This window comes from Mustela putorius, unplaced genomic scaffold (assembly GCF_011764305.1).
Source record: "Mustela putorius furo isolate JIRA1106 unplaced genomic scaffold, ASM1176430v1.1 tig00003853_pilon_pilon_pilon, whole genome shotgun sequence".
In the NCBI taxonomy this organism is placed as follows: domain Eukaryota; kingdom Metazoa; phylum Chordata; class Mammalia; order Carnivora; family Mustelidae; genus Mustela; species Mustela putorius.
Window position 1 is genome coordinate 45,116,145 of NW_025422005.1, and position 18,676 is coordinate 45,134,820.

The 18,676-nt window shown below is 49.3% G+C and overlaps 1 protein-coding gene across 1 annotated transcript in view; it reads right to left on the bottom strand.

The window, feature by feature from the left end:
• Nucleotides 1–795: 795 nt before the first annotated feature.
• Nucleotides 796–18,676, bottom strand: part of PLPP3 (phospholipid phosphatase 3) — an 83,230-nt gene continuing 65,349 nt past the window's right edge. Inside the window, exons 5-6 of the mRNA XM_045064590.1 lie at nt 16,384–16,560; nt 796–2,726 (exon numbers count right to left, since the gene is read on the bottom strand). Coding sequence (XP_044920525.1) covers nt 2,601–2,726; nt 16,384–16,560 — 303 coding nt within the window. The 3' untranslated portion in view covers nt 796–2,600. The remainder of the gene's footprint in view (nt 2,727–16,383; nt 16,561–18,676) is intronic.

Sequence of the window (18,676 nt, forward strand, 5' to 3'; positions counted from 1 at the left end):
AGGCCACAAACCAAGGTATGCAGATGGCCTCGAGAGGCTGCAAAAGACCAGGAAACAGCTTCTGCCCGAGGGCCTCCCAAACTGCCAGATAATAAATCTGGGCTGTTTTAAGCCACTACGTTTTGTGATAACTTGTTGCAGCAGTAATAGGAAATGAATACAAGTCCCGGCCAGCAGCTGACTCCTCCAGGATCTTAGACAAGTCGTTTGATCTTTGCATTCCTTCGTATTCCTCATTTCTCAAAATAAAAACTGCCATCGGGATCAAAAGTGACAAACAGGCAGAAGTGCCTGGCACACAGGTGCGTGTTGAAGGAGAAATTTCTAGCTTCCCCGTTCCTCCCAGCTGGGCAGGCATAGGGAGAGAAAGCAAGGACCAGCGGCCATTCTCCCTGGAGCGCCCTCCACCCTCCTTCCTTTGATGTATAAAGGGCTCCCTTGGGAGCTCCCCAAGCACACATTATCTGGAGCCCTGCTCCTTATCTGCCTTTGGGGGGCCCACTGCTCCTCCCTCCGGACAAAACCCCTTTAGAATACAAAAGCTCTTTAGAAGGGTCCGAGACAGAGCAGAGGCAGAACCTCGCTGGGCAAACAGGCTTTCAGAGATGAAAGAGCAGCTCAGACAGCTATGGCAGTCCAATGGCCACCATATTTCCCATTGGAAGGATGGGGTAGTGGTGTCCTGAGGTGAGGCTGGCCTATTCCAAGATTTTAGATCGTCCACAGTCCCCCTTCTTCCTACCACACACCGGAGACAACACATCCCTTGAACATTCTAGGATTCCAACTCCTTCATTAGTTGTGTTATGAGCTTTTATTTAAAAAGCACATTTAATACAAGTATAGTTTCGCAGATACAAGTTTTCACTTTGTATTCTACAAAAGTCTTTGAATATTATTCTCTTTACAAAATGGAACCTTACAAAAATACTGACACTTTAATGTTTTTATACAGTTTTCTCTAGTTGTAGTTATTTCTTTCATTGTAAAACAACGTCTACCACAGAACTACGGTATTTTAGTTGATATTAAAAAAAAATAACTCAATGCTTTTTTAAGCAGCTAATGTAAATAACACAGGTCGAGACACAGTTTATAATCATAGTGGATATAGCTAAAATTGTTTCAGAAATAATATCTTACATAGTTAACTTTTAATGTTTTATACATTATTTATATAATATTTATATATAAAAATCATAGCTTGCTAGAAGTTGAAATGAAAGGACGGCTTCTGTAGTAAGGCTGTGCGTGCGGTTGATCCATGTGGTTACACTTAGCCCTTTGAAAGGTCTGCATCCGTGATCGGAAAGCCTTTCTTCCTTCCTCCTTTCCTCCAAGGTTCAGTAGAAAGGATCCCTGTCTACTGCCTAGAGCAAGGCCTTGCTTGGAAGGACACTTACGGATAGAGGATGAGAAAAACTCTACGGAGATTTAACCCATGTGTTCTGCCCAGCAGAACCTACCAAGAACTGCCCTAGAGATCAACCCCAAGACAATAGTGCTTTACACAGCTTAGCAAGAGCAGCACCCACAGAGACCCTCATCAGCTCCGAGATCTGGAAGGGTAGCCTCTCAGGCGTGAGACTGACTGTCTGCTACTCTGGCTCATTCTGACTTCGAGTAGCCAAAAACTTGGTGGGTTTTTTCATTCTTGCCCCTTCACTCCCATGTCTCTTGTGTGCATAAGGCTGCTTTCCATCAGCTGGAGGCAGAGCACGCCTTGGCTCGTGTCCAGACCCTCCCGGGAAACCCTGGCGGGCACACAGCAAGGGCCTCGAGGGAGAAAGCAGTGACGGAAGCTAACTAACTATTATCCGAGGGCGTGCAGGTGCTGGGTGACTGGTGAACACAACAGCGGCCTCCAGTAGCCGACGGTCCCCCACGACAGCAGGACGTGGCAAAAGAAGACAAAGGAGGGCCAGCACCCTCGAGCTCTTCTGAAATTGTGCTATTTGCGAAATTCACTCATCCACAAAGAGTCTCCTAATCACTAATGTGAGGGGCTGTGGTTGCTGGCCTGTGGGCTGGGGGGAGTGAGGGCTGAGGCCTCAGGGCTGGGAGCTAGGACTCAGGATCGAATCACCTGGCGTAGAAAACCTGGTCTTTCCTTAGATTTAACTTCCCAAACCGAAGTCACAGTACAGAAGAGAGTGGTGTGGACAGAGAGACACGAGAGAGGAGCCCCCCATGGCTATTTTCTTGATTCAGTGCTATTTCTGGCATTGTGTGCTACAGTGGGAATTTGAGCTTTTTCTCACAGGCCTGGGATTCCTCGGGTCGCAAGGGTGATCGGCAGACTCTACGCAAATCATTTTTAGTGTTTGTTCCAGAACAAGCCCGTGTTCACTAGAACATGAACATTTAAACCAATTGCACATCCAGGATTTCGGCACTTGGTGTTAATTTGCTGTTGTTTCCACATAGGTGAACGCTACCTATTTTGGAAGGCCACAAAGTAAGACTTTTTTTTTTTTCCTTTTTAAAATCGGTTGGGCAAAAAGTTTTTCCCTACATTCTACTGTCTGATGAGATTGAAGAGCAGCAAGAACTTGCTGTCAGCAGTCATTTCATAAAACAGCTCAGGAGGTGGGCAGCACCTACACCATGTTGTGGTGATTGTTCCTGTCAATAACGTCCACAGGTGAAAGGATTTCCTTCCGGAGAGCTGAGGGAGGCAGGGAGAGTGTCGTCTTGGTCTTGAAGAGGTCGGACACAAAGAAAACCTAGAAGCACAAAATCAGACATCCGAATCAGAAATCTGGGGTCTGGGGATAGGCAAAGGGAAGGTCACAGGAGCACAGACTTTAGGAAAAGGGGACCCCAAACCATAGGACTTTGAATAAGTAAGGATCACATAAAGATCACATATACAATACATTCCAACTTCTGTTCTACAGCTAGAGAAACTGAAGCCCAGGGAAGGACAGTGACATGCCCCAGGTTGCACAGCTGTGGCAGGAGTAGAACTCAGTTCTCTGGACCCTCAGTCCACTGTTCCATATCTGAAACCCTATTTCCTTGATTTCTCAAGGCAAATAAAGAGCGATGAAAAATAAGTTCCTAAACAAGGAAGCAAGTCGTAATTAGTCACGCTCATTAATCCATGATACTTTCCCTTTCCCCATAAAGAAATCTAGGGTGTGACCACAAGAGATCAGCCAACACGAATTCCTATCAGCAGGACTGGAGAAGGAAGCAGTTGTGACCATGTTTTCCTGAAAGCCCAGAGAGTTCAACAATTTGATGGGGGTGAAGGAGCTGGGGTTTTGTGGCTGAGGGAGAGTCAGCAACTAACCCGGAGGAGAGGTCAATGAAAACTCCTATCGCTCCTTCCCAACGTCCTTCCTCCTTGTGAACAAGACCTCACCCAGTCTTAGAATCACTGAGGAACATTCACTGAACAGCCAACATGTAGGGCTACGGGGATGGCTCACGTGTAGTTCCTGTCTCAGTCAGCCGACAACGACAGATTCAAGAACTTGATGAGTTGGCAGAGTAAGAAAACTTTGTGCTTTGTATTAGATGGCAAAGTAAACATGTAGGCATCCATTTCAGCCACTCAGCAATAGGAGTTTCTATTGAATAAACCGTAAGAGGCAGTTATCAGTCACATCCTTTAATAGGAAACACATGGCTGGGTTTCAGAATGGAGACTAGAACACCCTTAACAATTTCCTTATGTCTAGCAGCTTTCTGGATTGAGATATCCTTGTCCTGCAGTGGGTCATGCGCTCACTAATGGTGATGGTACTGTGACTTCGGACACAGCATAGGCTGGCAAGTGATGTTCTTAATTTAATAAGGTTTTGCCAACACCAAGGTTTGGAGCAGCCAAGGCCTGGCCATCGTAGGGACTTGGATCACCTGCTGAACCAATTTCCAAAATGTCCTTTCTGGAGAAATATAGCAATCAACAAAAGGGCTCCAAAAATCACAGCAAGAAACTGGCAATGATGGTTATTCAGGAGCTCAAGTGACTAGAAGACAAATGGGAAGCAGAGACTCACCAGCCATGAAAAAACTGTGACACCTTTTGCATTTTGTACCCAGGTCACAGATCACCTACTCAAACATTTGCAGTCCAAGAGCTACTCCATTTTACAAAGGAAAAAAATGAAGCCTTCTGTCCCTTTCCTTTCCACGGAGGTATCAACAGTGAAAGAACTGAGAGAAAAGAAAGAAAAGATTTGGACCCAACCCTGCTGGGAGGTTCTAGGTCCCCCGGGATCCTTTATGCACATCTGGAGAAGAGGCTTTCAAGTGCTCCTGGGATATGGAAATACTAAGGAACACAATTAAAGTTAAACGTGGAGACAATCAAACTTTCAACTCTTGGCTGACAGGTAAAGAGTCAGTGTCCCCAACTCTACCAGGAAACTACCCTCCCTTCCTCCTTAACTTTGTCTCTGAGGGTGTCTTCAATTAACCCCTCCATGGCTGGCTCCCAGCTGTACTTGATCCTGCCCAGCAGCTTGGCCTCACCAAATAAAATCTCTTACTGCTCCCCGTTTCTCAGAGATCTTTCTCCCAGCTTCACTCCACCTGCTGAAGACAAACACAGCAGGGGGCAGTCTGCCAACCCCCATCACCGTCTTCCCTTCAAGATTCTGACACTGCCTTCATCTACTGGCTCATTCCCAGTTTAATTTTCAGAGCTCGTATCTACTGCCTATTAAGGTTTCTGTTTCCCAGGTGCAAGATGGGGATAATATCAAGGTTCAAGGCAATAACGTACTCAAGGAGACCTAAACCTGAGTCTGGAATATAGTTCAATAAAAAAATATTCCTTTCGGGGTGCCCGGGTGGCTCAGTGAGTCGATCCTCTGCCTTCGGCTCAGGTCATGATCTCAGGGTCCTGGAATCAGGCCCCACGTCAGGCTCTCTGCTCGGCAGGGAGCCTGCTTCCTCCTCTCTCTCTCTGTGCTTCTCTGCCTACTTGTGATCTCTGTCAAGTAAATAAATAAAATCTTAAAAAAAAAAAAATGTTCCTTTCTGTAATGCTCTGGACCCCAAAGTAAAGACCTAACGGACCTCGAGTAAGTCAATCCCCTCATGTGACCTTGCTTGTCAGCCTTTCTCCCTAGATGGGAGGCCTCTTGGGGATGGAATCCGGGCCCTAATGATCCCACATCACCCATAACACTTAGCATTGGCCCTCCCCACATGAGGGGCTCCATGTTTGTTGTTGAATTTCTAAACTCCTCTCTACTGGAAGTAAGCACTCTAGCCTTCCATCTTATGGGCACAGGCAAACGCCCCGGACTTGAGGGGAACCACGCGCTTATACCCTGCATGTACACAGCCGGGCAGTGGGATGAAAAGTTGAGTGAGGTCCGGCAGAATCCCCCTTTAAGCTGTATTTTGCTTTCAGCGTGGCTTGAGCTTACACAAACACTTTTTTGGGATCATGAAACCCGACCCTGTCAGGACTCAAAACAGGGCTCAGTCTTTCTAACGCTTGAAGAGTGGAACACAAAAAGGACTAGCAGAAGTGAAAACTTCTCTCGGAGCAGTTCCATTTCCTGCAGAAGGTGATCTCCACCCAAAAAGAAAATCCAGAGGCCCAGGCCGAGAGGCAGCTATCTGATGTCTAGGGAACCGCTCTCAGCCCACAGCCCCGGTCCACAGATCTCTCTTTAGGAAAGAGCGCAGTAGGTAATAAACGACAGTGTCGGCAACCAGAAATCTACACCCTCAGCAGCAAAATCAGCTCTTGCTTATGCTGCGCGAAGCATTTACCTTCAATTCCATTTCCCTGATTCTTTGCATTTTATAAATTGCTTTTTCACACCGAACATCTGCTCTGTGCCAAGCCCTGAGATTAGAAAGACAAATACACATAAGAGTCCTTTGCCCTCCAAAAGCTCGCAGGGCAAGGAGGGAGAGATCCCGGCAAACAGACAGCTACAATGCAGTGTTAAAGATCATGACAGAGGGAACCCAGGGTGTTGAAGTCGTGCAGAGAACGTGGCATCTAACCCAGACTGAAGCGGACAGGAGGCGGCTTTACAAGGCTTCCCCTAAGGAAGGTGTATTTGAGCTGAGCTCGATAAGGATAAGTAGGAGTTAGCAGGTGGTGAACGCCGGGAATGTTGCTCCAGGCAGAGGAGCACAGGAGAGGGGACAACACATTCAGGAGCTATGAAGGAAGAAGCTCAGTCTGGCTTCCGCCAAGCAGTCAGTAAAGCTGAAGAGGAGAAAGCCAGGTCTCAAGGAGCCTCCCAGGACATGTTAAGGAACTCGGACCTTATCCTGGAGGGCCTCCGGAGCCACTGCATGGGCGTCTACAGGGAAGAAGCATGGTGAGAAGACAGTAGCTGATAGGCAGAAGCAGTCGAAAAGGGCATGGGGAACCTGAAGGCAAAGGCACCAGGTAGGCCCTGCAGCACCTCGGGGAGGATAAGTCCACGGCATGGTTGTGGTACAGGCCAAGAAGACACGGTTTTCTGAGCCGTTGAGAATGGACTGCGGTCGACAGAGATGCTGTGTACCCATGTAGGTGGTTATATGCGCAGGGGAGGTGGTACTTTCCTTTCGAGTTTTGCATTAACTCTAGAAATCTTTGCACTTGTTCCCACCAAACCTCTTAAGGTCTGGGTAACCACACCAGGGGAAGGAAGTGCCAGCTCTGCTTTCCTCAGCCTTCAAATATTCAAGGTCCCTCTTGCAGTATTTTTGGGGAAGTGGTTCTGACCTTCTCCTGGCAGGCTGTTCTGTGACCTAAGGGTGCAAGGTGACCTGATGGGACCCAAGCCATCAGGACAGTGGGCTCCTTCAACTGAGAGCAAGACTACATGCAAACAAGGCAATCCCAGGCAAGAAACGCCATTCACGATTATGAGGGGGTAAGAAGCATACAGGGAATCTCCTTACCAACGGTGGCTGTCTTTCCTAGACTATCGCATGCTTGCAACCAGCTCTGCCCACTAGAGCAAGACAGACTAGCCTTCAAACCCAGACTGCCATTTTCAGTAAAATACCTAAATGAGAGACCCAGTACCCACCTCCAAGCCTTACTCTAAGGACATGTTATAACAAAAGGCCCAAGCATGACAACGTGCCTGGGGCCCAGTAAGAAGTTAAAAAATGGGAGCCACTGTCACTGGCTTGTGTGTTCAGTGCCTATCCATACAATGTCACTTCTCCTCCCCCACCCTTTGTGGGGGAAGGCAACAAACAAGAGAAGGCACTAGGAAAGAAGGAAAAGGAGAGAAAGAGGGAGAGAAGAATGAATCAGAATTACAAGCCAACAGGTAGAAGTCAAGCCAGAGGGGAAGACCATAGGCAGGTGGGAGTTTTCCAGAAGGCAGATAGAATCTGATTGCTAGGTCCTGTAATTTCTGAGGCTATTTTGGGGAATGAGTCAGCACAATCAAAAAGGAAGATGCTCTGTCACTGGCACTTACTGGCTCCAAGAGACGCCAAACCCCCGGGAGCCCATACAGTCCAGCGCTGCTGGGGTACTGCCTGGCTGGAGCTCACCAAGAACCGAGGCAGCCAGGAACAAGCATCCTGGTCTACTGCCAGGTTTCCACTCCCGCTGCTGCGAATGGCCAGCTCAGCAGATGCGGAAGGTCATGTTGTTAAGAGTCACTTATGGTGACAAAATTGATCTTTACGTGTTCCTGGGGTCCTTGCCTGTGGCAACTTCTGAGAATGGTTAAGTGAACGCCTTGAAAAGAGCAATCACATCCTCAGACACTGAGGTTTTTAGAAGCCCCCCGCCCCCCAACCGCCACCCAGGTGAGCTTAGATGCCAGCTCGGGGCAGATAAATAAAAAAGGAGAAGAATGTTGGAATCTTACAACCAGAAGAAAACGGCAAGTTGTCCATTCTAGTATTTCTCAGAGTGTCATCCTCAGAGCATTATTTCAGAATCAGCTGGCAGCCTCTTGAAAAAGCAGAGGCCTGGGCCCGCCGGCGACCTACCGGGAGTGTAGCCTGGAACAGGCATTCAGTGATTCTGGAGGTATCTGCTACACGGACTCCAGTGAGGAGAACCACCAGACACTGGGTACAGATGAACAGATGGGCTCAAACACGGCCTCTGCTACTGAGTGGCTGAACGTCTTCCACATCTTGCACACTGGATTTCGAGATTCCTTCCCCAAGCTGCCCGTATCTTCTCTTTGCTACCCATGCAACTTTCAAAGACCTGCCATCTTAGCACTAGGCATAGGTTTTCAGGCATAATGCTGCAACAAATTTCCACTTTAGCCTATGACCTACTCAAACCCATGAACTACTCAGAGCCTAGCAACTATAGCCCTCAATAAATTTGAATCCACCCACATGTGAGGATAGAGACCATGTGCTGCTCCCCCCACTTTTTTTTTAAGATTTTATTTTTAAAGACTCTCTACACCCAACCTGGGGCTCAAACCTACAGCCCTGAGATCAAGAGTCCCAGGCTCCAATGACTGAGCCAGAAGGCGCCCCTGCACTGCTCCTTTTGCAGACATCCCCCATGCCTTGGCCCCTGGATTTCCTTTTGGCATCCTGCTCTATCAGAACAAACAATCTCCTAGATTAAAGGAATCATTTTCTCTGTAGGAGAAAGCCTCAGGACCTGGCTCACCCTCATACCCTAAGGGTAAGTGTTGTCTAAAGAAAAGCCATCCTGGGCAAGCCCTGTCTTTTGACTAAATGAGAGTGACCCAATTGCAGTCATCACTTCTGACCTCAAAAAAGGGCCTCCACTGGCTTTCGGCACTGGGAACCTGCCAGCACCACTGTTGAATAATTTCCTGGTCTATCTGTGAGGGAACTTGACAGGGTGGAAAGAGTGTCTCGTTCAGAGTCAGACAGCAGGATCTGGTCCCCAAACTGCTCCTGCTGTGTCACCCAGGCCAAGCCACACTCTTGTCAGGGCTTGAATTTATCCAAAGCGAAGAGTTTTGTGACTTCAGATGATGGATCTGCCTTGTACTTGAGTGCAAACATTATTTAAAAATTTACCTTCATAATTATTGTCAGGTTTCCATGGAAGAATTTATGTGGAAACACTTCCTATCCATCAAGGGTCATTCTAATGCTGCCTCGGTTACCATGATTCACGGCCATCCTTGCTACTGAGGGATGTGGAGGAAGTTCGTCCCACAAAAAGAAGGAGGGCTCGGAGCAGCAGAGAGAGGGTGGGTGCCACTGTGGAGGAGGAGAGTGATCGGTGGCTGCCTGGGGCCTTCTGGGAAGGCACTTCTAGGTTATGATGAAAGAGGGTTTCTGGGAAGGGGGAGCACCGGGCTGACAGCTCTGTTAGTGGGGTGCTAGTTCCAGCAGGAGCCAGCGCTCAGGAACACCGTACAAAAGGATGACAGAGGCTGGAAAGAGGCCGGGCCCTCACTCCCAGAAGTCCTACGTTTTGAAGCTTTCCAGGATCAGAAGACACACTGTAGTCTCACTGTTCTTTTCCATCCTTGTGTCTCTGAAACATTCCTCCTGTGTGAAATGCCTTTCCTTCTCTTTTGCAACTCATAGAAAATGTCCCCTCATCAAGGTTCCATCTCAAGGAATTCTTTCTAGCCTTCCACCACCCTCAGGAACTATCCCCTCTCATGTGTCCCCACGGTCCCCAGTAGATCAGTGTTTTTCAAACTGCATGTCACAAGTCATTTGTAAGTTATAAAATCCACGGACTGCTTTTTAAAGGGTTGAGTAAAAAAAATACTAGACTGTCTCACACAAGTGAGGGTAAGTCTTATCTGGTGAAATGTTTCAGTTATGTGCTGGTGCCTCTACTGGCTTATGATGGAAAATGTTTTTCTTACCATGGATCACGGTCAAGTCTGGGGAAGTTCCTGCACGAGAGCTCTTTAAGGACCAACTCTTCTTAGCTCCAAATCTTAAAGACAAAATATAGTACCTTCCCCATGACACATTCCATCTGGGTTGCATGGACCAAGCATGAGCATCTTTTATTCACTGAATCCTCAGTCCAAAGACTGGGAGGAGCTACCATCCCCATATCACACAAGGGGGAAAGGTGGCTGAGAGGAAGCGATGTGCCCAGTATGCCTAATTAGCAGATGGCTAGTGAGACTCCCCTCCTGGAGTCTCTGCCTCATCATTCATCTCACCCATCTCAGCAGCTCAATGAGAAAGGGGAATTGAGATGGACACTACCAAGGGTGGAGGACAGATTCATCATCTATTGGGGTCAACGTCTATCTCCACCTTTGCTTCCTTCTCTGTCCCATATCCACAGTCTTGGCACCCATATCCACCCGAGAGTAGGGGCCCCTGGGAGGCGAGTAGGGGCCCCTGGGAGGTGAGTTCAGCCCAGTCTTTGCCTACTGGGCAAAGACCTAGATTTTTTGCTAGATCAAAAAGAGACTCGCAAGGTCATTTCATCCATTGTCCTGTGCCCGGGCAGCAGTGGGATAAATCCAATGGGAATAGATGGGAATCTTCCCTTAGAGAAGGAGATCTCAGATTCCTGACATAGACCAAGCATGTTTAGAGTTCACAGTCTTAGTCCTGTGAGATAGGATTAGGAGGGCCAGGATCTGGTCCCAGCTCTGCCACTGTGTATCCTTGGGCGTCTCACGCCCTCTCTGTACCCATTTGCTCTTGAAGGGGTGTCACTACCGAGCTCTTCTTCACACTCCTGTTCTTGCTTGTCTGCTCTCCCAAGGTCACCTCACTGGGGCAGAGACAAAGAACACCCTCGCCCTTCCCTACATCCTGGAGGAAGACAGCAGCACACAAAAGAGCAACTGCTAGCCGAGCTACACCCCCAGGGAAGAGGAAAACCAGGAAAGACTCTGCTGTGTGTTTATGACATTCGACAGCAGCTGCTTCCTCTGCAGAGCCCACAGCAATGGCGGCCTGGCCCTGCCCTGACCCCTCCCAGGGCCCCGTAATTTGCCATCTGCAAGAGGGTCAGGGAGGAGGTGACCAGATAGGCAAGTTGTCACCAGACAGGAAATGAACTGATGTTTGTTGCCTCGTCTGAGTCCCTGGGTTACTCCAGGGTTGGGTCAGCTAAGCCCAGCTGTAGAGCTCCAATGTTGTTAGTGGGGGATGACTGAGAGTGTGTGTGTGTGTGTGTGTAGATAGGCAGGAGGGGGACTATGAAGGTCAGTATGTGCCTGTGTTTGCATTGGCCTATCTGGTGTGTCTGAGCTTCTCAGTGCCTGTGAGAGAGAGAGAGAGAGAGAGAGAGAGAGAGAGGGGGGAGGGCCGTCTATGAGTCTGGGTCTTACCGGGTCTGTCCATGTGCCTCTGGATCTCTCCACCTTCGTCCATGTACATGAAGATGAACATCAGGGCACAGGCCCATCCAGCCCTACGTGCCCACGTTTCTGTTCAGTCCCTGACACCACAGAGGCTCTCTGTGACGAGTGCCATCACCTTTCCTCTTTGGAAAGGGTTTGAGTGAGCAATGGGGGGGAGGAAACTGAGTCAGCTCCTGCTTGACACGTGGTTTCTGTCTAGACACATGTGCTTGCTAGGATAGGGCTTAGTCTCCACTGACCTGGGTGAAAGTGCTTCGCTGTCACAACCTATTGCCCAAGGCTCTCCAGTGACTCAGCCAACATTCTAGGGTGATACCCTGTACCCACTGGGGACTTAGAGACATGTCCCCATCCACAAAGAGAGGCCCCCCTTCACAGACACTGCAGGGAGACGGGTCCATCTGAGAAGGGAGGTCAAGCTTAGTTACTACAAAGTCAGCTATGCCTCTGAACTTCTGTGAAAGAAGGTCACAGAGGGGCCTGCAACATGCATTTGCCCAGATGAGGAAACAGGCTCCAAGGGGAAGTGTCTGGTCTGGGGTCAGAAGCTCATTTATGACTCATTCTTTAACCTCAGCTAATCGAGCTTCTATGGTGCCCACCCCTCACTAAGCCTGAGGACAAATCTGCAGAAGGTGAAGCCATGGGTTCTGCTAATAAGACAGTGGTTGTCTAGCTGGGGAGACAGACATTTGGGCAGGCAACCACACAATAAAACCAGGCTGAAGGCCACAGCAGGAAAATCACACAAAGGGTCAAGGGAGCAGGAGGAGAAAGTCAGACAATTCTGTCTTCAGGGAAGAGGGAGGAGAAGGTATGGCAGACGAACAATGGTCCCCTGAAGATGTATGTGTCCTAATCCCCAGGACTGGCCATTACGTCACCTTCCACGGTCAAACAGGCTTTACGGATGCAATGAAATTAAAGAACTCAAGATGGGCAGATTCTCCTGGATTAACCAGGCAGACCCAGTGAGTCACAGAGCCATAAGAGGGAGGCAGAGAGTTGGAATCTCAGAAGATGTGGTGATGGAAGCAGAGGCCAGAGAAAATGAAAGAAAGATCTGAAGAGGGAGGAAGGGGCCATTGGCTAAAGAATGCAGGCAGCCTCCAGAGGCTAGAAAAGTCAAAGAAACAAACTCTCCCTCGAGCCTCCAGAAGGAACACGGCCTGCCAATACCTGGACCGTAGTCCGGTGAGATCTATTTTGTAATTCCAAACTCAAGAATTGTAAGAAAGTGTTTTAAGCCACTGTAGTTTGAGGTAACTGTTGCAGCAACAACAGGAGAAACACAGAAGGTTCCACCAGCGATGGGGTGAAACCAGAGCCATGCTCTGCCGAAGGGGGGCCGCCATCGAAGACGGGCGCTCAGGGGGTGGGAAATGGTGAGAAGTCTGGTGTGCTTGGAGGTGTGAGGGGTGCAGAGAGGAGGAGAACAGACCCTCCAGGCCCTTGGATCTCTCAGTGCCAGCTCTTGCTGGCCCTTGTCGACCGCCTACGGACAACCCTGGCTCCTCTATCTTCTCTCCGTGGTACTCAATCCTTCGCGTCCCTTCCTCATCTCTAGGACAATCATGGCTACATGGTAGGACGGCATTTTCAGAGGACTGAGGATGATCTGTGAAAAGGGCTTATCATGGGTGGCCCACGGAGCTCTCAATACGTGTTTGCGAATGTTACTTCTCTGTTAAGGTGATGGGAAATCCAGTGAAGCCCAGCTCGGTGACGGGGCAGAGGGAGAAAGGGATTTCGGGGTTCCTGGCACCCAGGCAGCGGCCTGGTACCATCCTGTGCTGCCTCCTCCGGGTGTCCCTCACCAACCCCAGGAGACGCCCCATGCTCCGTGTTTCCACATCCATCAGTACAGCCACATTCAGAGAGGAGCGCTGGGCTTTTCCTGGGATTCACTGGGACAGCCAGCCTTGGTTCTTGAGGGGGAGTTTCTGCCACAAGAAACAAATAGAAGGGAGGCCACAGGCTTTGGCCGAGGCTGCAAACGCCATGCTGCACCACTCCAGGAGAGCACCTGAGGCACTGTACCACCTGTGGGGCCACAGCCTGCCACCTGTCCCCTCCTCCAGTGAACATAGGGTGCTCACAAGGCCTCTGGATTGCCCAGACCCCTCTCCAGCTCAGGCCAGGGTTGAACTTTGCTTGTCTTCCTCACACTCAAAGCCAGAACAACAGCTCTGGCGATGGGCAATCACCCACTGGCTTCCCTCCTCCAAGGTGAGCACTCTTGAGCTCTTGGGCTGACTAGATACAGTGTATTCTTACCCTGGCCCCTCCGATGTCATCCATGAAGTGGATGGGCTCAGCGCTGAAATGCCAAGCCTGTCAGGACCACGAGCTCCTGAGTACCAGGCTGGATGTTAGGCATTTTGGAGAAAAATGATAAATAAGACCAAACCCCTGCCATCATGTGTTCTTAGCTAAGTAGGCAAAAGACAGGGAAAGATATTTATCATTCCTTTCTAAACGTCCTTACAATGTCAAACAGGCTCTTAAACTCAAAGCGATGGTAAGGACCTGGGTGGCTTAGTTCTTTGAGCATCTGACTTCTGCTCAGGTCATAAACCCAGGGTCCTAGTACACATCAGCTCCACGCTGGGCTGCCTACTCAGCGGGGAATCTGCTTCTCCCTCACCCTCTACCACTCCCCTTGCTTGTGCTCACTCTCTCTCTTTCTTTCTCTCAAATAAATAAACTCCTAAAACAAACAAAACAAAACAACTTGAAGCAATGACCAGAGCCTGGGTGGCTCAGTCAGTTGAGCATCTGCCTTCAGCTCAGGTCATGATCCCAGGGTCCCGGGCTCGAGTCCCACATTGGGCTCCTTGCTCAGCAGGGAACCTGTTTCTCCATCTTCTCCATCTCCCTCTCCTGCTCCCCCTGCTTGTGTTCTGTGTCAAATAAATAAACAAAATCCTTTAAAAATAAATAAATAAATAAACCCGAAGCAACGGCCAGATCAGCCCCAAGGGTAGGGAAGGGCCCTGTGGCTCCTGAAGCAGGTGTCTATGCTGTTCTGCCTCAGGTTACCTCTGGCTGCCCTTCAGCTCCAGTGACCATCCTCCCTTGCCCAGTGGACATGGCCAAGGTCTAGAGTCAGGGGTCTTGTGAGGGCAGCCATCGACCAGTTCTGACCTTGGACAACTTGGCTCATCTCTCCGAGGGGCTTTACAATCACTACTACCAAATTCCTATCCTGTGCTACAGTCAGCCAGAGCCAAAGAGGATAAAAGTCAGACCCGTCACTTCCCTCCTTGAAAAAAAAAAAACAACCCTGGTCCTTCCGGACGCCATCTCACTGCCCATGGAGAGTGCAACGGGATATGCAAGAGGACAGCAAGGAAGGAACACCAGCACCTTTTTAAATCGGGGGTGCAGGAGACTCGAACTAAGGCAGCCGAGCACGGAGAAGGAAACGCAGCAGCAGGCCGTCTGCCTGCTGAGAGCACAGTTCAGAAGGGCCTAGTCAGCAAAGGGTGACCCTTCCCTGCAAACACCCGACCCCTGTTGTCCCTGCCCATTAAAATGCCAGTGACAGCTGTTCTCATTAACGGTTTGCTCTCACAATTTCTCTCCCCTTAGCCTTGACTCAAAAAAAAAAGAAAAAGAAGAAGAAATGAATAAAATGAATGAATAAAACCATTGAAACAGGCGGTCCCTCGGCACGCAGCTTAGATACGACTTTCTGCGTGTCTGCGTGGTGCCCACTCCGGTAGCCCCGGGCCCCTGCCCCCTCTCTCCCTTCCCGCTGCACCCCGCAGTGGGCCCTCTCCCCCAGGCATCCTGTGGGTGTCTCTGTGAGGTCCCCTGCTACATTTTAACTCCTGTCCTGGGCCAGCAGTGCAAGCAATGAGACTGGGGTTTCCTTGAGAGCAAGAGTCCTGCCTTACTCATCCCTCTGCCTTCAACTACACTCCCTTGTAGTGTTCGCAAGGAAGACAGCCACCCACTGATCCTAACTTTTTGTTGATTAAAAAACACGTTTACTTATTCTAGGAGGTGCTGGTGAAGGCAGGGAGAGCAACATGTACGTGTCACCTATGGTCCCTGTGTCCAGTCAACCTGACAGTCTCAAGGGAGACACACATCAGCAACATCAGCACAGGGGAACAGACACCAGCAGAGGAGACTGGGAGAGGCTATCATCGGGAGACACAGGGCTGCAGCCAGGCTCAGAAAGGAGGGAAGGAGGAAAGGCCAGGTCTAGATCTCTGGATTGTTCATGAGTCCTACAGTGGGTAGGGCAAGGGTGACACAAACAACACAACCCACATGCGTGGTGCCTAAACACCCAGCCATTACTGTGCCCTGGGCTTCCCACGGGCCTGGCGTGAGCTCCCCTGAGTGGGGCCCGGGAAGGCACGGGGTCAGAGCAGGTGATCCTGGCATTTACTGAATAAGCCCCACAAGATTTCGCAGGTGAGAAAAACAGATTCTTGGGGAGACGGAGGCATACGGAAGTGAGTTGCCTCATGCTGCACTCACCGAGTCAGGGGTGAAGTGTGAGCAAAGGGTAACCTGGTCACCTGGGGCAAACGAGAACCTGGCCCATCCCAAGGCCATTCTCTAGGCTCTTCTCTTGGTGGACAAGGCCCTTCAGGCTAGCCAGGGTAGGGCTCGGCCTTGACCAAACCCCTTTTCTCTAGCCAACACCAAGTTTAGACTTTGACCAAGTCACCCTAAGGTCACAGTGGGAAGGGGAGAAGTTTCCAAGAAGCTGAGTTCTAGTGAATTTTAAGTGTCTACCAAAGCAGCACGTGAGCACCAAATGAGTCAGGGACCCAGACTCTGCTAGTCACTTGACATGTGACCTGGGGCAAGTTTCTTCCCCCCTCAAACCCTAAATGTTTTCATCAGTAAAGTCAGCAAGGTGGACATAAGTTGCAACATTTTATGAGCTGTGGTTAGAGAGAAGAGGACTTTTAGATTCTGCCGAAGGAAAACTCACAGGCTGGAAGGAAACAGAAAGTACCGTCCTTTTACTGAAGGGGTCCTGGGGTGAGGGGACCCTTGATACACCATGCAGAGAAAAGAATTGAGAGCTTGCTAGTTTTGGTCACCAGGCTGGAAACATGGAACGAGCAAGCCATCCGGGGCTTTGCTTGTGGACCGAGAATAAGATGCTACTCACTATGCAGCAGGCCACCAGGGCTCCTTGAGCAAATCCCGCCAGCACATCACTGGGATGGTGCTTGTGGTCAGACACCCGCGACAGTCCCGTGTAAAAGGCCATCATGATCAGGGTGAACTGCAGGAGGGGCCGGAGCAGGCGGGCCCCTCGCCAAGTGAAGCGGGCCTGCAGGTACAGCTGGAGAGGAGAAAGAAAAGGAACAGACACTAAGTGCATTAGAACACCAGGTCGAGACCCATTCTGTTTCCACTCAGTGGAACCATCTAGACCTTTGGTGACATGGTATGCAGAGAGCATTCGACCTGGATATGACTTCAAGTTACTCAAACCTGGAGCCTTAGTCCCCATACAAAAACAAAAAATACAAAAAATGAGAAGAGCCAAAGAATGCCCTAGAGCCCACTGCTTGGCACATTCTAGACACTTCATGAACATGTGTTCCCTTTCATCTTCTTCATGGTTAAACTAATGAAAGCACAGTAACGAGGGGGAGTATAGGTCTCTCTTCCGCAATCCGTGACGACTCATGCACTGCATTTGTGTGTTTCCCTGGACACTAGCATTGTGCTGTCTGTATACTATTTGTTGCTTAGGACCATCTTGGAAAGAAATGCAGGACTGATAGAGGAGGTTCTTGTGACAGTCAAAAAGGGATGTTTCTACTTCAACAGAAAGCACCTCTACCAAAGAACAAGTTTCTAAGTCACCACTCCCAGCTATGGATTTTTGAGTTCGAATATAAGGAAACACATAAAGCAAGCAGACAATGCCAGAGAGCTTTCACACAGAGGCTGACAGACACTGGGCTGGGTGGAGTAGGAGAGTAACCTGAAGAAAAATGGAAGAAAAAAAAACCACCTCTGGCTGAAGCAAAGAAGTTGAAATGACGTCAACTGAGCATTGTCCCTCAGAGTTATCTTGCTGCAGTTTCCGTTCTAACCTCTGGGCACAATCTACTTCCCAGGTTCCTGTGGGAACTTGGGAAATGAGGGGGAAAAGGCAACTGGACCAGGGGAACTTCCGACGACAAATCAAAGGCAGTCACTGGGGGAGACCAGGAGAAAGGGGAAGAGAGCGGAGGGGAGGAGCCGATGGCCCCAAGATAGACCTGGGACAGCGGCAGCGGTTGGGCTCAGCCCTTCCTGAGACAAAGGGACACCTTCCCTCTGGCGGACAGGAAGGAGCTAGCCAGTGGCTGGACCTGAGTAGAAAGACAAGTGGAAGTTTCCGGAGCCACCCTTGCCAGTGAGGGAAGACTCCCGAGCTCTGAATTCTCAACTACCGGGAAGACAGTTTCAAAACCCAGGCCTACACAACAGCAGACAACTTTGTAATCATGATGAAAGTCTACAAATGCTTTCTTGGGCAATCTAAGAATAACAAATGAAAAAATAATAATAAAGAATGCACTGAGGTTAGCTGCTAAACAAGCAATAAAGATCGACAGTATCTTGTATGTAAAATATAACCAGTTAAAAATCTAAAAAGAAGAGGTAAAATCCTCACAGCAGCCAAGGTGATTTGATAAACAGTAATCAAACTACCACGAACTACACAGGACCCTTTCTGAAGTAAGGGACATAAAGGACATGTTGAATAGACAGCTAGAATTTTTATTTATAAATATTCAGTTTGTAAGCTCATAAAGTTGATAGGTAAATCCCATCCGAATCCTAGGGACATCCTAAAAAGACTGGAGAAAAAGACTTGAAAGAAATTCCGCTAGGAATAACTTAAAAGGCCCAAATCATACAACTAGCCAGAAAAGACACACAAATAAGCCCGGGACTCCAACAGATGCTAAGGACACAGAAATGGGAGGCCGTAATTCCTGCCCTATAGAGCATTCATTCGTTGGGGGAATCCACGAACATGAGCAAGGGCACTTACAGGCTTCCTAGGAATTACGAAGAAAATTCGGAAACCAAGGTCAGTTACTAAGGGGAAGGGGCACTTGGCTGAAGTCCTAAAGATGTATCTGCGTTTGCTTAGGAGTTGAGGGGACACTGGGGAGGGGTGTGTATCTAGGCAGAGCAACCGCTTAGAAGCCAGAGTTCTGGAGAACCTCACAGCTTTCGGTATAGCTGAACAGGGTGTACAGGGTGGGGATGGGGGGACTGATGAGCCACAGAGCTACGGAGGCAAAGGGGAGCGCTCAGGAAGGGTATGGATATCACACTAAAGAACCCAACTTTTACTTAGTAGGTCAGTCTTTCCCAAACCATCCTCCGTGGAATACTAAGGGTCTTTTAACAAGATGGTAAATGCTCCATAGGAAATCTTTACTTTCTTT